Below are 20,853 nucleotides of genomic sequence, written 5' to 3' on the forward strand. Positions count from 1 at the left end.
TTTGAATATTACAAGAAGCAACGTGGCATCTGCTTTATTGGATGCTTCTGAACAACAGGTGGGACAAACACGAGTTAAGAACAGTCCAGACATACTTCTTTTACTTCAGAAAAAGGAACATTGAATAAATGGATCCTACAGTTCCCTTTCATATATATGTTCCATTCCAGTTAGCATGAATAACACTTAAGCTTGCATGAAGTCAGTACAAATTTTTAAATTAAGTTAAACATACAGGAAGGGAAAATAAAACAAACCAAGTAAATTTGCAGCTTACATTTGCTAAAATAATTAAAATATTTTGGTCTTTACATGTTAACAATGTTATTCTATATAGTTAACATTACCAAAAACAGCTCAACAAACATAACAACTCTTTCCACGCTTCTTCTGAAGAGAAGCAAAGTTACTAATAAATTAACATAAAAATAACTTGTTTTATTGCTAGTGATTTTATATTACCAGTTATACCAGGTTCTATTTGTATGTTAGTTTTTATAGGGAACCAAAAAAACAACATGTATTGAAAACATAACTAACAAATTACTATGGGCAACGTACAATCACTTTCAATAATCCTGGTATTTTACAACTGATTGCCTGACCACTGTAATTCTAAACCAGAGTATTTTATTCCCACTTGTCATCAAAATATCTATTGTTTTCAGACTACAGAAAAACCTCACAGTTGAAAGCAAGGGTAAAACCTGTACATGACTTATTTTACAACTGCTGGTCAGATGCTTACTGCGTTCTGGATGCAGCCTACTAGTCATACTTATAAAAATATAGAAATATCTTTATTGATGAGGGACACATTTGTTCAGATCAAGTTCCTTGGGATACAGCCCTCTATCACAATTTCAGCTGGCCAGCCACTGTATCTGTTCTTGTCTTCATCAGAGTGGTTTATCTGTTTTAAAGTAATAACAATCTTTATCATCATCATCAATACTTGGTTTATCATTTACAAATTAAGTTTGTTAAATCTCATTTCTGTCATACAGATAAGCACTTATGGGCTTATAGAAAACAAATACAACAAGGTCACAGATGTAAACACAAATCTGATATAAAAATGGTATTTTTAGACTTCCTGAAGCCTGAGGACAAGTTATTCAAAAAAGTTTTTGTTTTTTTTTGATGCAGGGATTGCTGTTCATGGACAGCCAATTTGAGACTGCTCAGTTTTGATATAAAAGCAGTCATCATTTTTAGGAAGTCCTTGGAATTTGTCCTTTTAGAAGAAAATGCAAGATTCTATACAGCATGTCAGATTGGACATTCCAAAACTGAGACTATCTAGAATCATCGGTCACTTCTGAAATTTGTCTACAGAAACAAAAGTCTCAACATGATTTAATGCTGCAGTGGTAGAAGCCAGTAGTGTACGTGGCCCAGATTAAAAGCAAAGAATGATGACACATTAGAGAACTTGATTTGTACAACTGAGGCTTACTGAACAGATTACAGTTAAGACAGATGCTCCATGAAATCTGCACCTGAAGGTTATACGTGATATACAGACAAATACAAAGTGAAAATAAAATTAACCTGACCTTTTCTCTTTGGATATCATCTGGCAGCTTGAAACCTTTGGCAGCTATAAAAGCCCAGCTTGACCTGAACTTCATATTCTGTATTTCTTTACTTCCCAGGGCTTCTATTAATGTTTTGGCATCACTTCGTAACCTAGGAAAATTTAGAGAAAACATATTAAAAATGCATAACATAAACAACCTGAAAAAGAACACAGTGGCTTCATGGTTTATGTCAATAGGTCAGCAGAAGCAATAATAAGAAGTTTAAAACTTCCCGAGTGCTATCTTAGTAGCATGCCATTAAACTTACAGAACAAAATTATATATTCCTCTCTGCTTCCCTGATGTTAATACAACTTGTTTGTAACAGCACAATGGAAGTAAATTTTGTCTCAAATACTGTTTGATATTTCATCCCTTTTTAAATATGGACAAGGGCATCAACTGTTTATCAACCAAATGATTAAGATTGTTCCTGTTTAATTATGATATCATCACTTCAAAACAAAATAACATACAATTTGAAAGGACTTGAAGAATCAGGTTAAGATGTAAAAAGGAATGCTAACTACATACATTCCAATTAGAACGGTAGATAGCTTCTTAACAGAAGAATGTGACCCAGAGGTAATAGCACGGCCCTTTATGAGAATAACCGTTGTTTTTAAACAAGTTTAACACACTCCTTCCATCTTTGGAAGCATCAACATACATGATATGGACAAGCACTGAATGCATATGAAATCAAAACCTAAAGAGAAGCAATGAGAGAACAACCCTGACTACATGATGAAATAAATCATTCCTTTACACCATTTCAAAAGAGTGATTGTCAGACTATGTGCTGCTCTCTCTCTCTATTCTCTCAAAATGAATTATTTGCTTACTGGGTGCTTCCATCGTCATGAGTCGCCATCAAAAGCAGGGACCCTTGTGGTGCATTTTTGATGAAAGTCGCCAGCTCTCCTGAGTGCTCTGTTGAATTAATTACACGGCTAATTATTCATTTCTCCCTTATATACACACATAACAAATTCCACCTACTTTCTATTGCTTTCAAATTCTCTTCGCTTTTTGGCCTTGTCTATTCAAAATGAGACCTAATTAGGCAATTATTCTCTTTGCAGGCAGAGGACCTGTCTAATTCTGAAAGATGGAGAAAGCTGCTAGCTCTCACTGAAGACTAGGAGAGCAAAGTTAGATCTACAGTTCCCAGTAAAGATACTTCTGAACCTCTGAAAAATAAAACATTTATACACAAATGTATAGATGGTTTCTTATGTTTACCTCATATAACAAAAGCAGGGAAAACATGGAATAGTCCAGCAGAAGTCACTGATATTCTGTGCCTTTATTTTTGTGTGCTAACTACTATGCTAATTGTAGAGCTAAGTAACACACCCCATTGTATGCCTGTTTTCATTAAGAGGGGCTGCTTATTTGCAGCACTAAGCTATTTATTGGTTTTGTAATTGCTAGGCATACATTATATTCTACAGAAAATAAGCATCTTGTGTAACAGGAACACTGGGGACATGGCTGTCTACATACTGTATATAAAACTGTAGCCCCATGATTAGACCAAGTGTGATTTCTATGCATGCATGTACATGCATGTATGTGCATGGCCATAAGCATTCTTAAGTGGTCAAAGAATCAACTGCCAGTGCCTCACAGCATTCTGTTTCTCCTTACTAGTTAGTAAGGAAATTTGTATCATTCGAAGTCTGGAAAATGTATTGAAAGGTATTCTTAAAGTAGATCTTCTTTCTAGACGCATTGAAGGATACCAAGACACAGACTAGCATATTTTGTATGATGATTTTACAACCAGAATAGAACAAAATATAGCAGAAAATTGAATTTGCTGACTGAGATACCACATCTGGATGTGGTATCTGCAAAAGTGCTATCCTTACCAGACTGAAAAAATAGAGAGAAAAAAAGGACAATTAATTACAGTAAACATTAACTAACTCAACCAACAGGAGAAACACAGTTTTTAAGGCAAAATTTTTTGTCAGGAGACCTGGCCACAGCATATCCTAACAAAAACAACAGCTGTTAGCTTCTAGCTGATCCCTTTCAATGAGACAGTCATTTAAAAAGCAGGATAAATATGTAATATGTCTTTACTTAACACTAAAACATTAACAAAAGCTCTACTGTGCTTTTTCCTACCTCCTTCCCACATGTCAAAAAATTTTGCTGATATCACTTTTCCTGTTTTATCTGTAATTAAGAAAAAAATGAAATATAAGCAAGAATTATTACATTTAGTCAGCATACGCAGCAGTTTCAGCTAAGGCAAGGCATCTCCAGTTTTCAGTATTATTGTGCTTCTGAGTTACCTTTTGTTTGAATTTTAAATTGGAAGGAATATAGAAAAATGTAAGTTTAAGATTTGGGTATAATATTTTGTTTTGTATAGTCTCTGCCTGTGGCAACAGTCAGCTGAAAAAAATTGTTCAGAAATCACTTCTATTACAGCACAGACCTGCAAATTGTCAAAGAAAATCACACTGGAAATAAATGAATTCTCCTTTCAACTAAAGGAAGTCACTTGCAGACTGAATCTGAATCATCATTAATGATTAAAACATTTTTATTACTTTTTATTTTAAGGAAGGAATACAGTTTATTGTGCACTTTCATGGTCTTATATATACACACATACAACACTAGGTCACGGCCATACATTGGCAAACTGGCTAAGCCTGGGTGTATGTGAATGGGCCTATTTGGTGCCCTGATTCAGATGTGCAGGCTCTCATACTATTTGAATCTCAGTGGACAGAAACTCAACACACAGACATCATTATCATGACAAAAATTGGACATGCAAACAATTAGTCATTCCAAAACATTATGGTCAATATTTGTAGTTGGTTATGCTGCTGTTGAGATGGTTATTTTTGTTTTCGGAACACATGTACAATTGGACATACTTTTCAAATTTCTAAATTCATGTCAACTGAGCTAATTTACTTTGGTTATCCTATACCCCTGCTATGTGAAAGGTATTTTTCTATTTATTATACCGTCAACTTATTTCTTATCATAAGATCCAACAGTTCCTGATTTCTTTATAGCATATCTTCGATCCACACATGGTAAAATACTGGAGGAAAATTCTTCCAATCACAGGGCTCTAAATGTTAGGTTTATCACACTGACAAGGAGAGAAAGTGGTAAAATCTGTCACTAGTGAAACAAGATCCTAGAACTGGGCTTCTTCTAAGTGGAGATCACCCAGGAAAGGGATAGGACTATAGTATGGACAGCGGAGGTCCACACAACTCTTTTTCTCTTTCTCTGTTTGTAACTTGGGCTTAATAGCTCTGTCTTCCTTCTTACAAAAGAGCACATTCATTCAGAAAAAAAAGAGAAATTTTGAAATAAAATATGAATGTGGATGCTACAAGAAATTTATTGGACACACTCATTAGTTTGACTGATTTAATTAGAGGACATGCAGAAAATATGTTTCACTACAAATTACTTTGAGACACTGGACAGATTTACCTGCAGGGGGAGATGGATGGGTAGCTAAAATGACTATGTATGTGATGAAGGAAGTGCTTTTTCAGTCTTTTAAAATGTGTAAAATTTGATATAGAACTTCCTCATTCAAGATGGATGCAAAGGCATCTACGTCTCTATGCTGAAAGCTCACTGTTAACTGTTTACCTACTATAACCAGTAAAGCTTTTAAGATTCCTCACTGGAAACAAGAAAACATGCAGTAGTTAACTGGAAAAAATACATCACACTTCATAGTCCCAACCTCATCACCATACCCATTCATCTAAATTAAAATGGTTCATCCAGATCTGGAACAAACTACAGCTTCTGCTCCTCCTATGAGCAAAGACATATAATGGCAGTTTAATTTTAATCAAGCCTTGAATTTCTCTTTCCAAGTCTTGAATTTCTCTGGAAAAGGAATTTGTACCTTGCAGCAGAACTGCAATTCTCAGTTATGGTTTGCCCCATCTGTAGAGCAGTAGATATGCTTTAAAACAAGGACAGAACCTGAAAACTGAGTGTTACTGCTGGAGGTCACAGATATTTTGCTATGTTACTTAAGCAGCAGTAATTTTTTCTGACAAAATACACATATACCACTTCTGTATGCACATTTGTTATTTTCTTATATTGATTATGAACGTTTCTTTTGTTTATCCAGAATACTACTACTCATGCAGTATTTTTTCTTATATTTAACACAAATCAAGTTTGCAATTGTCTTCCTTTTCTTCCATACTACCTACTAAAAAAATCCCAACATTTTAAATTTATTCCATTATAAAATGTCTCCAACATTTTTTTCTCTTACTTACAATTCACAATGGCAATGTTTATACCTCTTCCAACATTACCCTTCTCTTCACTTATAATCCTGGAATTGAAATAAACATAGTATCAGTAAAATTCATCCTTCCAGAGGCTCTGATCCAAAGTCAGATTCACCAATGCTAAGTCACTTCTTGGTATTCTTGTTTTCTTCAGTTATTTAATTCAGGAGTTTGTAGTAAACAAGAGCTATGGCTTAAAAATCTTGCGTATTATGCCAGTTCATTTCCTTCAAAGATGCACAATGAGTCTTGCAAAATGAGCCAGATCAAGACAGATCTTTTTCTACTTTTTCTTTCTGTCTGCTTTAGTACAAAGCAAACGTAAGAAAATGGTTTTTGTTTGTTTGTTTGTTTGTTTTTGGTGGTAGTAGTCTGTGTGGACTACATCAACAAGAAAAATCACTTCAGGGTTTTAAAGTAGGTCTACTTGTCCAGTTTGAAAAAACTAAGAATGAAACCGACTTTCAGAAGATGGTGACCATTCAACAAGTTTTAAGCTGTCTATCCTGAACCACAAAAATCATAGTTGAAATGAACAGCTGAACGCAGCTTATACAGAGGAACAAATAAAATAACCTGAGATTTAAGGATTAAAAAAAGAAAGAAAAAAGATCTAAATAGTGTCATCAACAGTTTGGAATTATTTCTATCTACGCTTAAATGACTGAGAGGGCACGTCTTCTGAGCACTCATATTACAACTACTTAACAATAAAAAATTATGAGTCAGTCAGAGCTAATAGAAGAAAGCCATTCGAACACCTAGGAGACAGGGCAAAGGGAAGTATACTACACAGAAATTACAAGGTCCACAAGTGGAAAACACACCCTTCAGTGAAAACAGTATTGTTACAGTCACCCATATGACAAAAATGTTCTATTCAAAAAAGTAGAACACATAGGAAGTAGAGAAAAATTTAAGACAACTTAAAAAAAAGGTGTTTATAAGTATATATTCAAGCTATCTCCAAGTTATCTTTAGTCCCTATATCACCATTTTTGAGCTTTTATTTTAGGCCAGAGTTCCATGGAGAGATGGATTGTCTTGATTTGAATCATCATCGCAAAGCCCATTTGAATGAAGGAAGCAGAGATGTTGTATTTAAGATGGACCCCATGAGGCATGCTGCACAAAAAATACCATAAAAAGTGAAACCTCAGACAGACATAAGGAGACAATAATTCAGAATTGGAACAGAAGGGGAGAACTCACATGCTCCTAAGAGTCTTACAGCATACTTACTAGCACTTAAAAGGGAAGATACAACAGTGGCCTTCTTATTTTTTGCATATCTTTTTGAAGAAAGAAACCTTTTCTTTCCCTTGGTAGGAGCCTACTTGCTGATAACGTACCAAAATGGAACACCTTTCTTCATACTACAAAGCACTTGCTTATATTTATAGTCAGGCTGGTACTTACAGCTCATCCTCAAAACAGATTTTAGCCAGATTTCCTGTGCCACCACCACTACGAACCCGATAGGCATAGCTATCAGGTAAGCAGGGAGACCAGTGATCACATTTTTGCCTTTTGGGAGCTGGAGCTACAACAACAAACATAAGAAAATGTTTTCTTGAATGCCACATAAAAAATTTCTACATGGAAAGAACCACTTAATGTCAACCTACTGATCTCAAACTATATATATGGAGGCCAATCCTGCCAGTTTTTCAGTATCCTGCCAACATTATCATAGATTTGCCTGGCTTTAGGTTATCGTTGGCTTTCAAACAGCTGTTGGAACCAAAAGTAAGCTTATTTAGATAAAAAAAGGTCCCATATACTCGATTCAAATCAGACCATACTAATTATTCTGTTGTTTCATTTAACAGTAAATGAGGGCTAGAGGGATGAAGCATTCGTAATGATAGCTTCAAGTAAATAGTTATAATTCTAATTTTAAATATTTTTCACACAAGAACATAGTCACACAAAGAGAAAAATGTACAAATTAAACCACGCAGTTAGATCAGAGGAAGAAAAATGAGAACTACGTCACAGTCTGGTTAGTTACTCTAAAATACGTGTGATAGAACCAGAGCTGCTGCTGGAGCTTTGCACATGATTACATGCAAACAAATAAAGCACTGTTATATTACTAGTCAATTCTTTGCATTTGCATACTGCTAAATATAGGCTGACTTTATCTTTCATCAAAGATAGTGTCTAAGGAAGTTCAGACTTGCACTAATTAATTAACTTTACACAGCCATCTCATTCTTACAATAGTATACTAGTTAAAAAGCCATTTGTCATTTACACTGAATGTTAGGTAAAAGAAAAAAAAAAAAAAAAAAGGAAATACAATTATATACCCTTCAACACTGGTTTCTTTCCAATGTCTTGAAGATAAACGATAGATGTTGACATTGAGTCTTCGGATAAAAGAACAGCAAATAAGTATCCCATGTACCAAGCCAACAGTGATGCCAACAGAAGCCCTGAGAACTTCACAATATCTGCCAAGAAGAAAGAGAAAACCACAAAGACATAAAGATATACTCATAGCAACACACAAAATAATGTATTTTTTCTGGCATTGCTGCAAAAGTGGCCTTCAGAGATGCAGCAATAGAGAGTTTGTTGCATTCCCATCTCTGACAACCCATTTCATTTCTAAAGCTCGATCATCAAGGAGAAATACCCCCCCCCAATCCCCTCAATCCACGACAATAATACTGCAAAGAAACATGAAGTTCAACTCAGTCCTAGCAGAATTTGACTCTGAAAAGTAAGTACCAGATACCACACACGACTATACAGGTAGTATGCGTTTACCGCTGGTTTTGTGCAACAGGCAGATGCTACAGGAAGGGTTTAAACACCTGCACTGGCCAAGCAGGGAGCTCCCTTCACCCCCAGAGGTAGAAGACAATGACGGCTTTGCTGACACATGGGATCTGGATCTAGATGACTCAGGCATCAAGCAGGCTCAGGAAACCTTCTTCACCAGCAGCACTGTTGGGCTGGAGAGCTGTGCTCTGGCAGAGATTAAGTTCTCAGGCTCACAGCCAGGCACCACAGCTTCCACCTCAAAAGTTGGCAGACCTAAGCCTGTATGCTGACAGGTGAAGGCTTTTTTCCCCCCATGCCTTGAAGACAATTGTGAGGCACCTCCTGATGACCACAGAGCCCTGTCAAGCCTGGCACAGGAGGGATTTCCTGCTGCAGATGTGCTCTCACTGGGGACAGGTGGAGAACCAGGGTACCTGCCCGGCCGAGTCGCTGGGTGCTGCAGGGCTGAGCACACTGGACACGGAGAAGACACTGAGCAACAGGCAGCGGGAGCAAAAAACACACTTTGGTTTTTTTTCCACAGCAAAACCACACTTTGTGGAGCCTGACCGCACGCAGCTCAAGAGGCTGTGGGGAGGAGGCTTGTGCTGCCTGATCACCTGGGCAGCAACCACCTGCACTCTTTGAGAGTTGGTTCCCTCAGGAGCAAAGGCTGAACGAGCGCACCCCTTGAACGCCTGTTGGTGAGTGTCTGTGCAGCACTTTGTTGGGAAATGTGGGCACGGGGTGCCTCAGAGTCAGGGATCATTCTACAGAAACGCAGCATCGTGGGATGTGTGAGGTGGGAAGGGACCCCTGGAGGCCACCTGCTCCAAGCCCTGCCCAAGCAGGGCCACCCAGCGCAGGCTGCCCAGGGCCGTGCCCAGGCGGCTTTTGGAGATCCCAAGGAGGAGCCCCCACAGCTCTCTGGGCAGCCTGTGCCAGGGCTCCTCACCCGCACAGCACAGAAGTGCTGCCTGCTGCTCAGAGGGAGCCTCCTGGGCTCCACTTTGTGCCCGCTGCCTCTAGTCCTGGCGCTGGGCACCACAGAAAAGTGCCTGGCTCCGTCCTCTTCGCTCTCTCCCTTCAGGTATTTATGGACATTGATGAGATCCCCCTGAGCCTTCCCTTCTCCAGGCTGAACAGCCCCGGCTCTCTCAGCCTTTCCTCACAGGAGAGGTGCTCCTGCCCCTTCATCATCTCAGTGGCCCCTCATTGAACTCTCTCCAGTCTGCCCATAGCTCTCTTGTACTGGGGGCCCAGAACTGGACCAAGCACTCCAGGTGTGGCCTCGCCAATGCTGAGTAGAGGGAAGGATCACCTCCCACTCACCTGCTGACATGATCAGCCTAATGCAGCCAAGAATACCATTATCCTTCTTAGCACCAAGGGCACATGCAGACTCACGTCCAACCTGGTGTCCATCAGGACTCCTAGGTCCTTTTCTGTGGAGCTGCTTTCCAGCTGGGTGTCCCCCAGCATGTCCTGCCTGGGGTTGTTCCTCCCCAGGCGTAGGACTCTGCACTTCTCCTTGTTGAACTTCATGAGGTTCCCGTCAGCCCATTTCTCCAGCCTGTCCAGGTACTATCAGCAGCATTTTGCAGGACAGGCTCTGTTTTCACTCAGGCTTCCCTACCTGCCCTTTCTCCTCCGTTAGGGCAAGGAGAGTAAAGTCAGCAACAGGGGAGCCGGGAGCCAACCCATCACATCAGAAGGCTGACAAGAACAACTGCATCATCAGGGCACCAGGACTGCAAAACACCAAGGCTTTGAGGTCGTGAGATACTTCCTGGTCTTTACATGTCCCGAAACATAATGGTCCCTTAAACAGAAAGTTGAAAATTCTGAGTTTTGCAGTCCTGAACATCTAGTTTAATAAAACCATCGGCCAAGAATATCCAGGAAGTTCACTTTGCCAACCTGCCAGTACATATTGCCTAGCCGTAATCTTCCTTGTAATTGCTTACACTTAAGAGGACGTTTCTTTTCTTCCTGGAACAGCCCTCTGCAAATTTTATGATTTCTGCCGCTTCCCTGTTTTTGCCCTCTCTGGAATAAAGCCAAGTTGTTCACTTCTTCTCTTCAAGTCTTGTTCTGCAGGTCTTACCACCTTCCGTTGGCTGCCTAACTGGTCTGCATACTGTACTGCAGAAGAGACATCTGGTCCAATACACACATTCTGGTGGCTCTGCTTCTGTTTATTCATGTCAGAAGGAAGTTTGACTTCTTAAGTAGAAATTACTGCCTCAAGTTCAGTTTATAATCCCCCATAAAGAAATCTATTGTTCTGCAAGTATTTGAACTCTCTAGCTATTCCCTATACTGTATTTTATGTGACATTATTCCTGTATCGTACCTAAAAAAAAACCACAAACAAACCAAACAAAAACCCACACATGAAAAACAAAATACAGAAAATACTAATTGGTAAAGTTAACACTGAACATTAGTAAGGAGAGTCACAAAAACTGAGTGTTCTTTATACTAGCAGTAACAGTTTCTCTCTGACACAGTCATCATTAACAACTGAGGTAAAATTGCGGTACTTTTGCCCTTGAATCTCAAAGAGGAAGCACAGAACCACAGAATGGTTGGATCAGGAGGTACCTTAAGGAATGGTTTTGGGTGGAATGGACATTAAAGACCATCCAGTTCCATCCCCCTGCCTTGGGCAGGGACACCTCCCACCAGCCCAGGCTGCCCACAGCCCCATCCAGCCTGGCCTTGAGCACCTCCAGGGATGGGGCACCCACAGCTGCTCTGGGCAGCCTGTGCCAGCGCCTCACCACCCTCACAGAGAAGAATTTCTTCCTTATATCTAATCTAAACCTACTCTCTTTTAGTTTAAAGCCATTGTTCCTTGTCCTATCATTATATGCTCTTGTAAAAAGTCCCTCCCCAGCTTTCCTGTAGATCCCCTCTAAAACCCTGGCAGGTTGCTATAATGTCTCCCCAGAGCCTTCTCATCTCCAGGCTGAACAACCCCAACTCCCCCAGCCTGTATTCACAAGAGAGGTGCTCCAGCCCCCTCCTCTGGACTCACTCCAACAGGTCCACATCCTTCTCATGTTGAACGCAGCACTCCAGGTGGGGTCTCAGAGGGAGACCCAGAGCAGAGGGGTACAATCACCTCCCTTGGCCTGCTGGCCACGCTTCTTTTGATGCAGCCCAGGATACGGTTGTCTTTCTGGGCTGCAAGCACATATTGCTGGCTCAAGTTCAGTTTTTCATTCACCAACACCCCCAGGTCGTTCTCCTCAGGGCTGCTCTCACACCCGGCTTGTATTTGTGCTTGGGATTGACCCAGCCCACATTTAGGACCTTGCACTTGGCCTTGTTGAACTCCATGAGGTTTGCACAAGCCCACCTCGAGCCTGCTCAGCTCGCTCTGGATGGCATCTCTTTCCTCCAGCATGTTGACTGCACCACACAGCTTGGTGTCACCCTCAAACTTGCTGCTCTGTATTTCACTGTCCATGTCACAGACAAAGATGTTGAACAGTGCTGCTCCCAACAGCAACCCCTGAAGAACACTACTTGTCAACTGATCTCTACCTGGACATTGAGCCACTGACTGCAGCTCTATTTGAGTGTGACCATCCAGCCAATTCCTTGCCTACCAAGTGGTCCATCCATCAAATCCATGTCTCTGCAATTTAGAGACAAGGATATCATGGGGGACAGTATCAAATGCTTTGCACAAGTACAGGTAGATAATATCAGTTGGTTTTCCTCTATCCATCAATGCTGCAACCCCATCATAGATGGCCACCCAGTTTCTCAGGCATGATTTGCCCTTAGTAATGCCATACTGTCTGTTGCCAGTCATCTCCTATTTTCCATGTGTCTTAGCATAGTTTCCAGGAGGATTTGCTCCATGATCTTGCTAGGCACAGAGGTGAGACTGACTGGCCTGTAGTTCCCTGGGTCTTCCTTTTCTCCCTTTTTGAAAATGGGGGTTATGTTTCCCCTCTTCTAGTCAGCAGGAACTCCACCTGACAGCCACAACTTCTCAAATATGACAGACAGTGTCTTAGCAACTTCATCTGCCAGTTCCCTCGGGACCCATGGGTGCATCTCATCAGGTCCTATGGACCTATGCAGCTTCAGGTTCCTTAGGTGGTCTTGAACGTGATCTTCTACAGTGGGTGGTTCTTCATTCTCCCTGTCCTTGCCTTTGCCTTCTGTGACTTGGCCTGTGTGGCTTCTAGAGTACTTGCAAAAAAATCATTGAGTACCTCAGCCTTCTCCATATCCTGGGTGCCAGGTCTCCTGTTTCCTTCAGGAGAGGGCCTACATTTTCCCTAGTCTTCCTTTTATCCCTGACTCACTTACAGAAGCATTTCTTTCTGCCCTGCTTGTCCCCGGCCAGATTTAATTCTATCAGGGCTTTAGCTTTCCTCACTTGATCCTTGCATGCTTGGACAACTTCTCTGTACTCCTCCCAGATTACTTGTCCTTGCTTTCACCATCTGTATGCTTCCTTTTTGTGTTTGACCTTGGCCTGGAGCTCCTTGTTCATCCTTGTGGGCCTCCTGGTATTTCTGCCTGACTTCCTCTTTGTTGGGATGCACTGTTCCTCAGTTTGGAAGAGGTAATCCTTCAATATTAACCTGTTTCCCTCCAGAACTTTGTCCAATGGTACTCTACCAAGCAGATCCCCAAAGAGGCCAAAGTCTGCACTCCTGAAATCCAGCACAGTAAGCTTGTTGTATGCCCTCCTCACTGCCTTAAGGATCTTGCATTCCACGATTTCATGGTCACTGCAGCCAAGGCTGCCCTTGACATAAACATTCTCCACAAGCCCCTCCTTCTTCGTGAGAATGAGGTCCAGTGTAACACCTTGATTTGTTGGCTCCTCTGTCATGTGGAGAAGGAAGTTATCAACACACTCCAGAAGCCCCCTGGTTTGCTTATGTCCTGCTGTCTTCTGTCCACAACAGACAGCAGGATGGTTGATACATTTATCAACTCTCCAGCACAGTTTGTATTCAGTTCACAAAACTGCTGTAAAACATTGCCAACGAACTTCTGGTTTTGTTTTCTTGGATTCAGAAGCCAGTGAGGGACTGCACTGAAGGAATCTATTGGGTCAGAGGTTGTGGATCCTCATCAGTATTACATTCAGAAAGAAAGACCAGTATGGGTTTCACATGCCACAGAGAGGCATGTTGTCAGCAGTTAACAGGTGACACAGGTTTTCCTCCTGCCACCTGTACAAGGAGAGGGATCAGCCACTCGGGGATATTGAGCAATACTTAGTGTCTGATAGATGAAAGGGCAGAGGGGCACCCAGTGGATGAGAAGGCATGGGCGATCCAGATGGCGGTAAGGAAGGGCATGTGAGAAAGCACAGGGAAAGATCAGTCATCCCACTTGCTGGCAGGTCTCACTTCCCTTCCTCCATCAGCAGCTTGCTTGTACCCTGGCAGCAATTTAAGTGCAATACATTCCTTTCCGTGTTTAGCTGACCAGATGTTCACGCTGCCACACCTCACTCATACATACCCACCTCTACAAGGCAGAGTTTTAAAAGGGGGAAAAATCGCCTCAGTTCTTCTGACCTACGAGTCTTGGTGTCGATTTGCTGTAGCGTTGGCCAGGGGCTTGCAATTCAGGTGACTGCAACCCGAGCAAAGCCGAGCGCTGCGGGAAAACGAGGGGCGCCCTGTGTGGGTGGTGTTTCGCAGGGCCAGTTACCTACCTCCTGCACCCGAAACCCCACAAACTTTGAGGAGGAAGAAAAGAGAAACGGAGGAGAAACCAAGCCCCCTTTCCCCGGCGCAGGGGCAACCCAGACCCTGGCTGCCCTCAGGGGGCTGTGGCGGCCATCCCGCCCTGCCCGCAGGGGCTGGCGCTGCCTCAGGACCCACCTGGGGAGGGCGCAGGGCAGGACGAGGCGCCGGCAGCCCCCGCACCCGCTCCTCACCCGGCAGGGCGAGCTGCCGCCGGGCTGCTACTCACTTTGCCGGTTCAGCCACATTATTCGGGACGGGGATGGGTTGGTCGCCTGCCCCCCTGCCCGCCGCCGTCCCGCGCAGCAGCTCCTCCTCCTCCGCCTTCTCTCCCTCAGGGGCTGGGCACTGGCTGGGCAGCCACCAGGGCGGCGGCTCGGGAAGGGGAGCGGCCACCTGTCCGCACCGCCCCGTAGCCCGCAGCCCTGGGCGATTTTTATTTCTTCTCCCCGGAAAGAAAGCAGGAGGCTTGCCGGGGGTTGCGCCGCTGCCCCGAGCTTAGGGCTGCCCCGGCCCCGAAGCGCTACCGGGCAGGGCAGGAGCTGCCGCCGCTGCCATTTTCCGAGGGAGCCGCGAAGCCTTGCTACGACTGCCCCGTTAGCTGGTGTTGGGGAGGGCTGGGAGACATGGAGGTCTCCCCTCACCTCCTAGGCAGGGGCGATGAAGGGCCAGACACCGGTATTAGCTGAGGCCGCTCGTTGAGGGCACGTGAGAGTAGGAGGAAGAGGATTTATTGGTGAAGCAAACTGCCTTTTGCGCTCGTAGAGTACAACCGTGGCTCCGCTCCAGAAAAGATAATGCCCCCAACATGATCATACAGCTGCATAAGAGATAGTGCTCAAATTTCCTGCAGAAAGAAAACAGCTTACCTGCAGAGTCCGAAGCAATGCTCATGCCATCCAGCAGTCTATCTGAGAAGTTGTTTTGCCCCAAATCTCAAAGTGAAACAGTTAATTTTGGTGAAGGGTCTAGAGGGCAAGAGGGTGCATTGGGTTTATGTGGCAAGGTTTTGGTAGCAGGGGGGCTGCAGGGGTGGCCTGTGTGAACAAAGCCCAGCAGCTGCCCCATTCCAGAGCAGCACTAGCTCCAGCCAGCTCCAAAAGGGACCCACTGCTGGCCAGAGCTGAGCCAGGAAGTGACACTAGTTGGGCCTCTGGGAGAGCAGAGTTAAGAATGGGGAAAAAATGTATCCAATAGCAGCTAGGAGAGAGGAGTGATAACACACTGAGAAGACCCAGCCCTGTAGCCTCCAGGTCAGTGCAGCAAGAGGGCAGGAGGTGCTCCAGGCAGGCAGCAGCAGTTCCCCTGCGGGCTGTGGAGAGGCCCCTGGTGGAGCAGGCTGTCCCCCTGCAGCCCATGGGTCCCACATGGAGCAGATCTCCACGCTGCAGCCCCCCCATGGGTGGAGAAGCCCCTGGTGGAGCAGGTGGATGTGGCCTGGAGCAGGCTGTGGCCCATGGAGAGCCCCCGCAGGAGCAGGAGGTCTGGGGGGAGCTGCAGCCCGTGGAGAGGAGCCCATGCAGGAGCAGGGGGTCTGGGGGGAGCTGCCCCCACCCGTGGGGGCCCCGTGCTAGAGCAGTTTGCTCCTGGGGGACGGACCCCGTGGGATGGAGCCGTGTGGGAGCAGTGCTTGAGGAGCTGCTGCCTGTGGGCAGCCCCCACAGGCTCAGTTCGAGAAGGACGGCATCCCATGGGAGGGACCCCACAGGGAGCAGGGACAGGGAGGGACCCTGAGGGAGCGGTGGAGACCAAGCATCAGGGACTGACCGCAGCCCCCATTCCCCAATCCCCTGCACTGCTTGGGGGGAGGACGTAAGAGATGGTGGGTGGATGGAAGGTGTTTTTAGTGTGCTTTAATTTCTCACTGCTCTAGTCTGCTAGTGATAGGCACAAAATTATATTGATCTCGCTACACTGAGTCTATTTTGCCTGTGATGATAATGGTTGAGTGTTTTTCCCTTTCCTTATCTCAACTCTTGAGCCCTTTCCATCATATTTTCTCCCTTTTTTCCTTTGAGGAAGGGGAGTGAGAAAGCTGTTCTGGTGAAATTGAGCTGTAGCAGGGCAAAACTACCACAGATGTATGAGGAGCAGCTGAGGTCCCTTGGTTTGTTCATCCTGGAGAAGAGGAGAATGACGGGAGGCCTCATGGCAGCCTGCAGCTTCTTCTTGAGGCTAAGAGAGGGGCAGGTGCTAAACTTTGCTCTCTGGGGACACTGACAGGAGACAAGTGAACGGAGCAGGGAGCTGGGACAGGCAATGCCTTAGGTCTATCTGGTGTTCCAGCAGATGGTAGCTGTGCACTGGCCAAAATGCAGAGTAGGATCCCATTAGGACCCACTCGCCATTCCAGATGCAAGCCCTACCCTTGGCACCTATCATGGCCACTGCCATTAATTATATGATTAGTAATTAATAATAATAGCAATTAAATGATTAGTAATTAATCAAAGATGTAGGATGCAGAACACTTTCAAAATATTATTTGTTAGTTCTGTAGCGATTCATTCTGTAATTTGAAAGCTTCGAAAAAAACCCTAAAACAATCTTCACTCTAGATACTTGTGAGACTGTAAGACCCTTTGGTCTTACACAGAAGCAGCATAGGACATCTATTCACAAAACAAATTACTGCTGCAGATGCAGCAGTACTAGCAGCTTAGTACTAGCAGCAATAGCTCAGTACATTATAGGTCCAAATCCACTTATCTTTAATAGTGACCTAAGCTTCTCAGAAGAGAAAAGGAAGGGGAATGACAAAATGAAAGGAAGAGGAAAATCCCCCTCTTAAAGATGGATACTGTGATATGTCCCTGCCTAGGATATCTGTAGTCTGTTCTCTGGAACTGCTGCTGTCAGTACAGTCAGTAGGCCTGCAGGTCCCTATCATGCGCAATCCCACACAGTCAACAGCCAAGTCTGGATGTAAACAATTCTGTATGATTCTGTGACAGTGTGGGAAAATGGTGGATTCAAGGTAATCAACAAAAAAGAATATAAGCAAACCAGAAAACTTTATGCAAATATATCAGCAGTTAAAAATCACTATAAAACAGTCTAGAGAACATTTAAAGTATACACCAATAAAAAATATTCTCAGTGAGACTATGGAAAGCTGAAGTTAGTGGTAAGTATATGTTTAAAAAAAGCTTCACCAAAGGAAACGTAAGTAATCACAGAACTGAAGGAGTTGGAAGGGACCTCGAAAGATCATTGGGTCCAACCCCCCTGCCAAAGCAGGTTCCTTAGAGCAGGCTGCCCAGGTAGGCATCCAGACAGGCCTTAAATATCTCCAGAGAAGGAGACTCCACAACCTTGCTGGGCAGCCTGTTCCAGTGCTTCGTCACCCTCACCACGAAGAAGTTTTGCACGTTGGAGCAGAACTTCCTGTGCTCCATTTTGTGTATTCTCCATGTTCTGTATTCTCATGCAGAATACTTCAGAACTGTGCTGGGTGCATAAAAATAAAGAAGCTGAACAATCACAATACAAAGTATTGTTTACTCATAAAAAGTAGTTTATTTTACCTGCCAACTATAACAATTACATGTGCTGATATTCATGTATAAACTGTCAGTGCAGATTCTCGGACTCTACGATAACCCACATTTCTTAATAAATGATATTGAATTTCTTAAAAAACAAACAGACACAGACAAATGAGTTAAGGTCTAAGCATTAATTACTTTTAAGCCTCTGGAAGGAAAGCAAAAAGCCATTTATTGTTTTGGTGTAGAAAATGAAGAATAGTTAATGTTCACAGTTTAAACATCCATCACAATTACATGTCCTGAAAAACTAGACAGTACTTGAATTGAAAGCAATTATGCACATCCTTGTCTATATTGCACCATGCTGATCAGAAAACCCTGTTCTTGCAATAAATTCTTATTGCCTTGTTGCAAACTGTCCTGGTTTCAGTTAGGACAGAGTTAATTTTCCTCCTAGTAGCTGGTAGGGTGCTATGTTCTGGATTAGGATGTTGTGTTGATAACACACTGATGTTGCAGAGCAGTGCTTACACCAAGCCAAGAACTTCTTAGCTTCTCACTCTGTCCTGCCAGCAGGCAGGCTGGGGGTGCAGCAAGAGCTGGAAGGGGACAGACCTGGGACAGCTGACCCAAACTGGCCAAAGAGTTATTCCATACCCTCTGACATTGTGCTAAACAACATATAGGGGTGGCTAGCCAGGATGGGGGCCCGGCATCAGCTAGGCATCAGTCAGTGGGTGGTGAGCAATTTCATTGTGCATCACTTGTTTTGTACACATGGTTACTAGTAGTACTATTATTATTCTGTCTTAATAAACTGTCTCTATCTCAACTCACAGGCTTCGCTTTCCTGTTTCTCTCACCCATCCCAGAGAGGGAGGGGGGGGGAAGGGTGAGCGATTGGCTGTGTGATGCTGGTTGGGTTAAACCACAATACTGGAATAGATTAAAGCCTCTTCAAGTCAATAAAGATACCTGCCTTCAGCTCCTCCCACTCTCCCTGACACTCAGAACTATCCTGCCTCAGGACAGATCTCTGGATGACACTCTTAAGTAGTTGCTTAACCTTAGACAAATCCTGAAGTGCATTCAGGAGACATAACGATAAGAACATGCTGGTCTGAACATCCCAAGGATAGTCCGAGTTTTGGAAAGCTACCATAGCTCTCCTGGTGGAGAAGAAAGGGAGAGTGAACAAGGGGGAAAACACATCTTCCCCTGACCTTACCTCAGAAACTACATATATTAACATCTACGCCTTTCATGCTTTTCCTTCAGGGAGCCAGTCTACGGAGAGGTCGGGGGAGATATCCAACAATAATTTCTTTCTCTCAAGTTATCTCCTTGAAGCTAAAACCCCGAGTAATTTAAAGGCTTTTGACTTGCATATTGTGAAAACAGCATTTCTTTTATGAACAGCACATTCTCACAACTTCTACTTAGTGAAAGTTACGATAATGCCACCAGTATATATCCCAATCTGTTTCTACTTACCACAAGGCAAAATTTGAACTCATATTAAGGCACCTTTTCCACATTGTGTGTTGTTGAATCTTAACAAAGAGTTAAGAACATTCTTCAAAGTCAGGCTTACCTGTATGCGCTTGAGCTTCTGGGGTTGATTTTCTGCTGCTGTTTTTTTTTAGGGCTGGAAAACAAGCTTAGAATCCATGTAAGCAATTCCACTGAAAACAAGACAAGGTGAAGGAAGTACTCAAACTCCTCAACATTAAACAACTGAGGAACTGAGTAACACTTACCTGCCAGCTTCTGAACTTGAGTCACTGCCACGCTGCTTCACAGTGACTTCGCACCACCAGGGTCTCACCAGAGATCTGGGGACCTTGCAGTAGCACGATTCTCAGAGAACCCCTTTCCCCCCCATTGTTTGTATTTACAACTCAGGTAGCCATGCCTTTAACGGCAGCTTCAATTTTTCATCCTTTTCTCTCACAGTCTCTGCATGGTCACGCTGGTAAAACCACAGGGTGGCACGGGCCTTGGTCCTGCTCTGCTCTCTTCCTTTCGCAGAAGGACGCTTTCCCTGATACCTCAGACACTGGTTTCTACAGCTTGGGAGGAAGATAGTCTCTCCTCACTGGTGGACCTATTCCAGATCTTTCTCCACAGCCGAGACGCAGGCCTGTAGGGAAGAGGAGAGGCTTTCTTCATACTGCTTTTGACTTACATGTTGTGAAAGTGGTATTTCTTTTAGGAACAGCAGAGTCTCGCAACTTCCACTTAGTGAAAGTTACGATAACTCCACCAGTACCTTCCCCATCGATTTCTACTCACCGCAAGGCATAATTTGAGTGCACATTAAGGCACCTTTTTCCACACTGCCTGTTGTCGAATCCTAACAAATAGTTAAGAACATTCTTCAAAGTCAGGCTTACCTGTAAGCACTTGAGCTTCTGAGTTGGTGGGGCTTTCTTTTTAGCTTTCATTCTCATTATATTTCAAAGGGCTGGAAAGGGAGCTTAGAAGCCACGGAAGTAATTTCACTGAAAACAGACAAGGTGAAGGAAGTACTCAAACTCCTCAACATTAAAGAACTGTAGAACCCAGGAACACCTACCTGCCAGCTCCTGAACTTGGGTCACTTCCACACTGCTTCACAGTGACTTCGCACCACCAGCGTCTCACCGTACCGAGAGGGCACCAACAACGTAGCTAGCTCATAGAGTCACTAAAATTGTTTCACAGAGATGGGAGAAAACGTGAAGAAAAAGCAGCCCACCGGGGAACACTGAATCCGCTCCACCACAACAGCAGAAAAGCACCCTAGAGAACCTGAGCCTCAAACTCCCCACTGGGAAGGCAATTCCCCACAAGTCCTCAGGCTTCCTATAGAGCAAAAGTCAAATGATACACACCTGTCAGGTTTCACCTCACAAGGGTGGAGCCAAGAGACCTCCTGGAATAGGCTCATCTACCTGGCTTCAGTCTTTTA

The 20,853-nt window shown here is 43.7% G+C and overlaps 1 protein-coding gene across 4 annotated transcripts; it reads right to left on the minus strand.

The window, feature by feature from the left end:
- Positions 1–20,586, minus strand: FAM3B (FAM3 metabolism regulating signaling molecule B). 4 transcript variants are annotated; one of them, XM_084528239.1, is made up of 8 exons: positions 20,479–20,586; positions 8,215–8,358; positions 7,319–7,442; positions 5,885–5,943; positions 3,723–3,773; positions 2,429–2,516; positions 1,560–1,692; positions 1–913 (listed from the first exon to the last, which is right to left on the minus strand). In XM_084528239.1, exons 2-8 carry the CDS (start codon positions 8,306–8,308, stop codon positions 824–826), a joined length of 639 nt encoding a protein of 212 aa, XP_084384365.1. In that variant the 5' UTR covers positions 8,309–8,358; positions 20,479–20,586; the 3' UTR covers positions 1–823. The 4 variants fall into 4 exon arrangements, with proteins under 4 accessions (XP_084384365.1, XP_084384362.1, XP_084384363.1 ...); XM_084528236.1 differs by lacking the exon at positions 20,479–20,586 and adding an exon at positions 15,279–15,555; XM_084528237.1 differs by lacking the exon at positions 20,479–20,586 and adding an exon at positions 14,639–14,919.
- Positions 20,587–20,853: the final 267 nt, after the last annotated feature.

The sequence above is a fragment of the Aythya ferina genome (genome assembly GCF_964211825.1).
Source record: "Aythya ferina genome assembly, chromosome: 1".
NCBI classification, from domain to species: domain Eukaryota; kingdom Metazoa; phylum Chordata; class Aves; order Anseriformes; family Anatidae; genus Aythya; species Aythya ferina.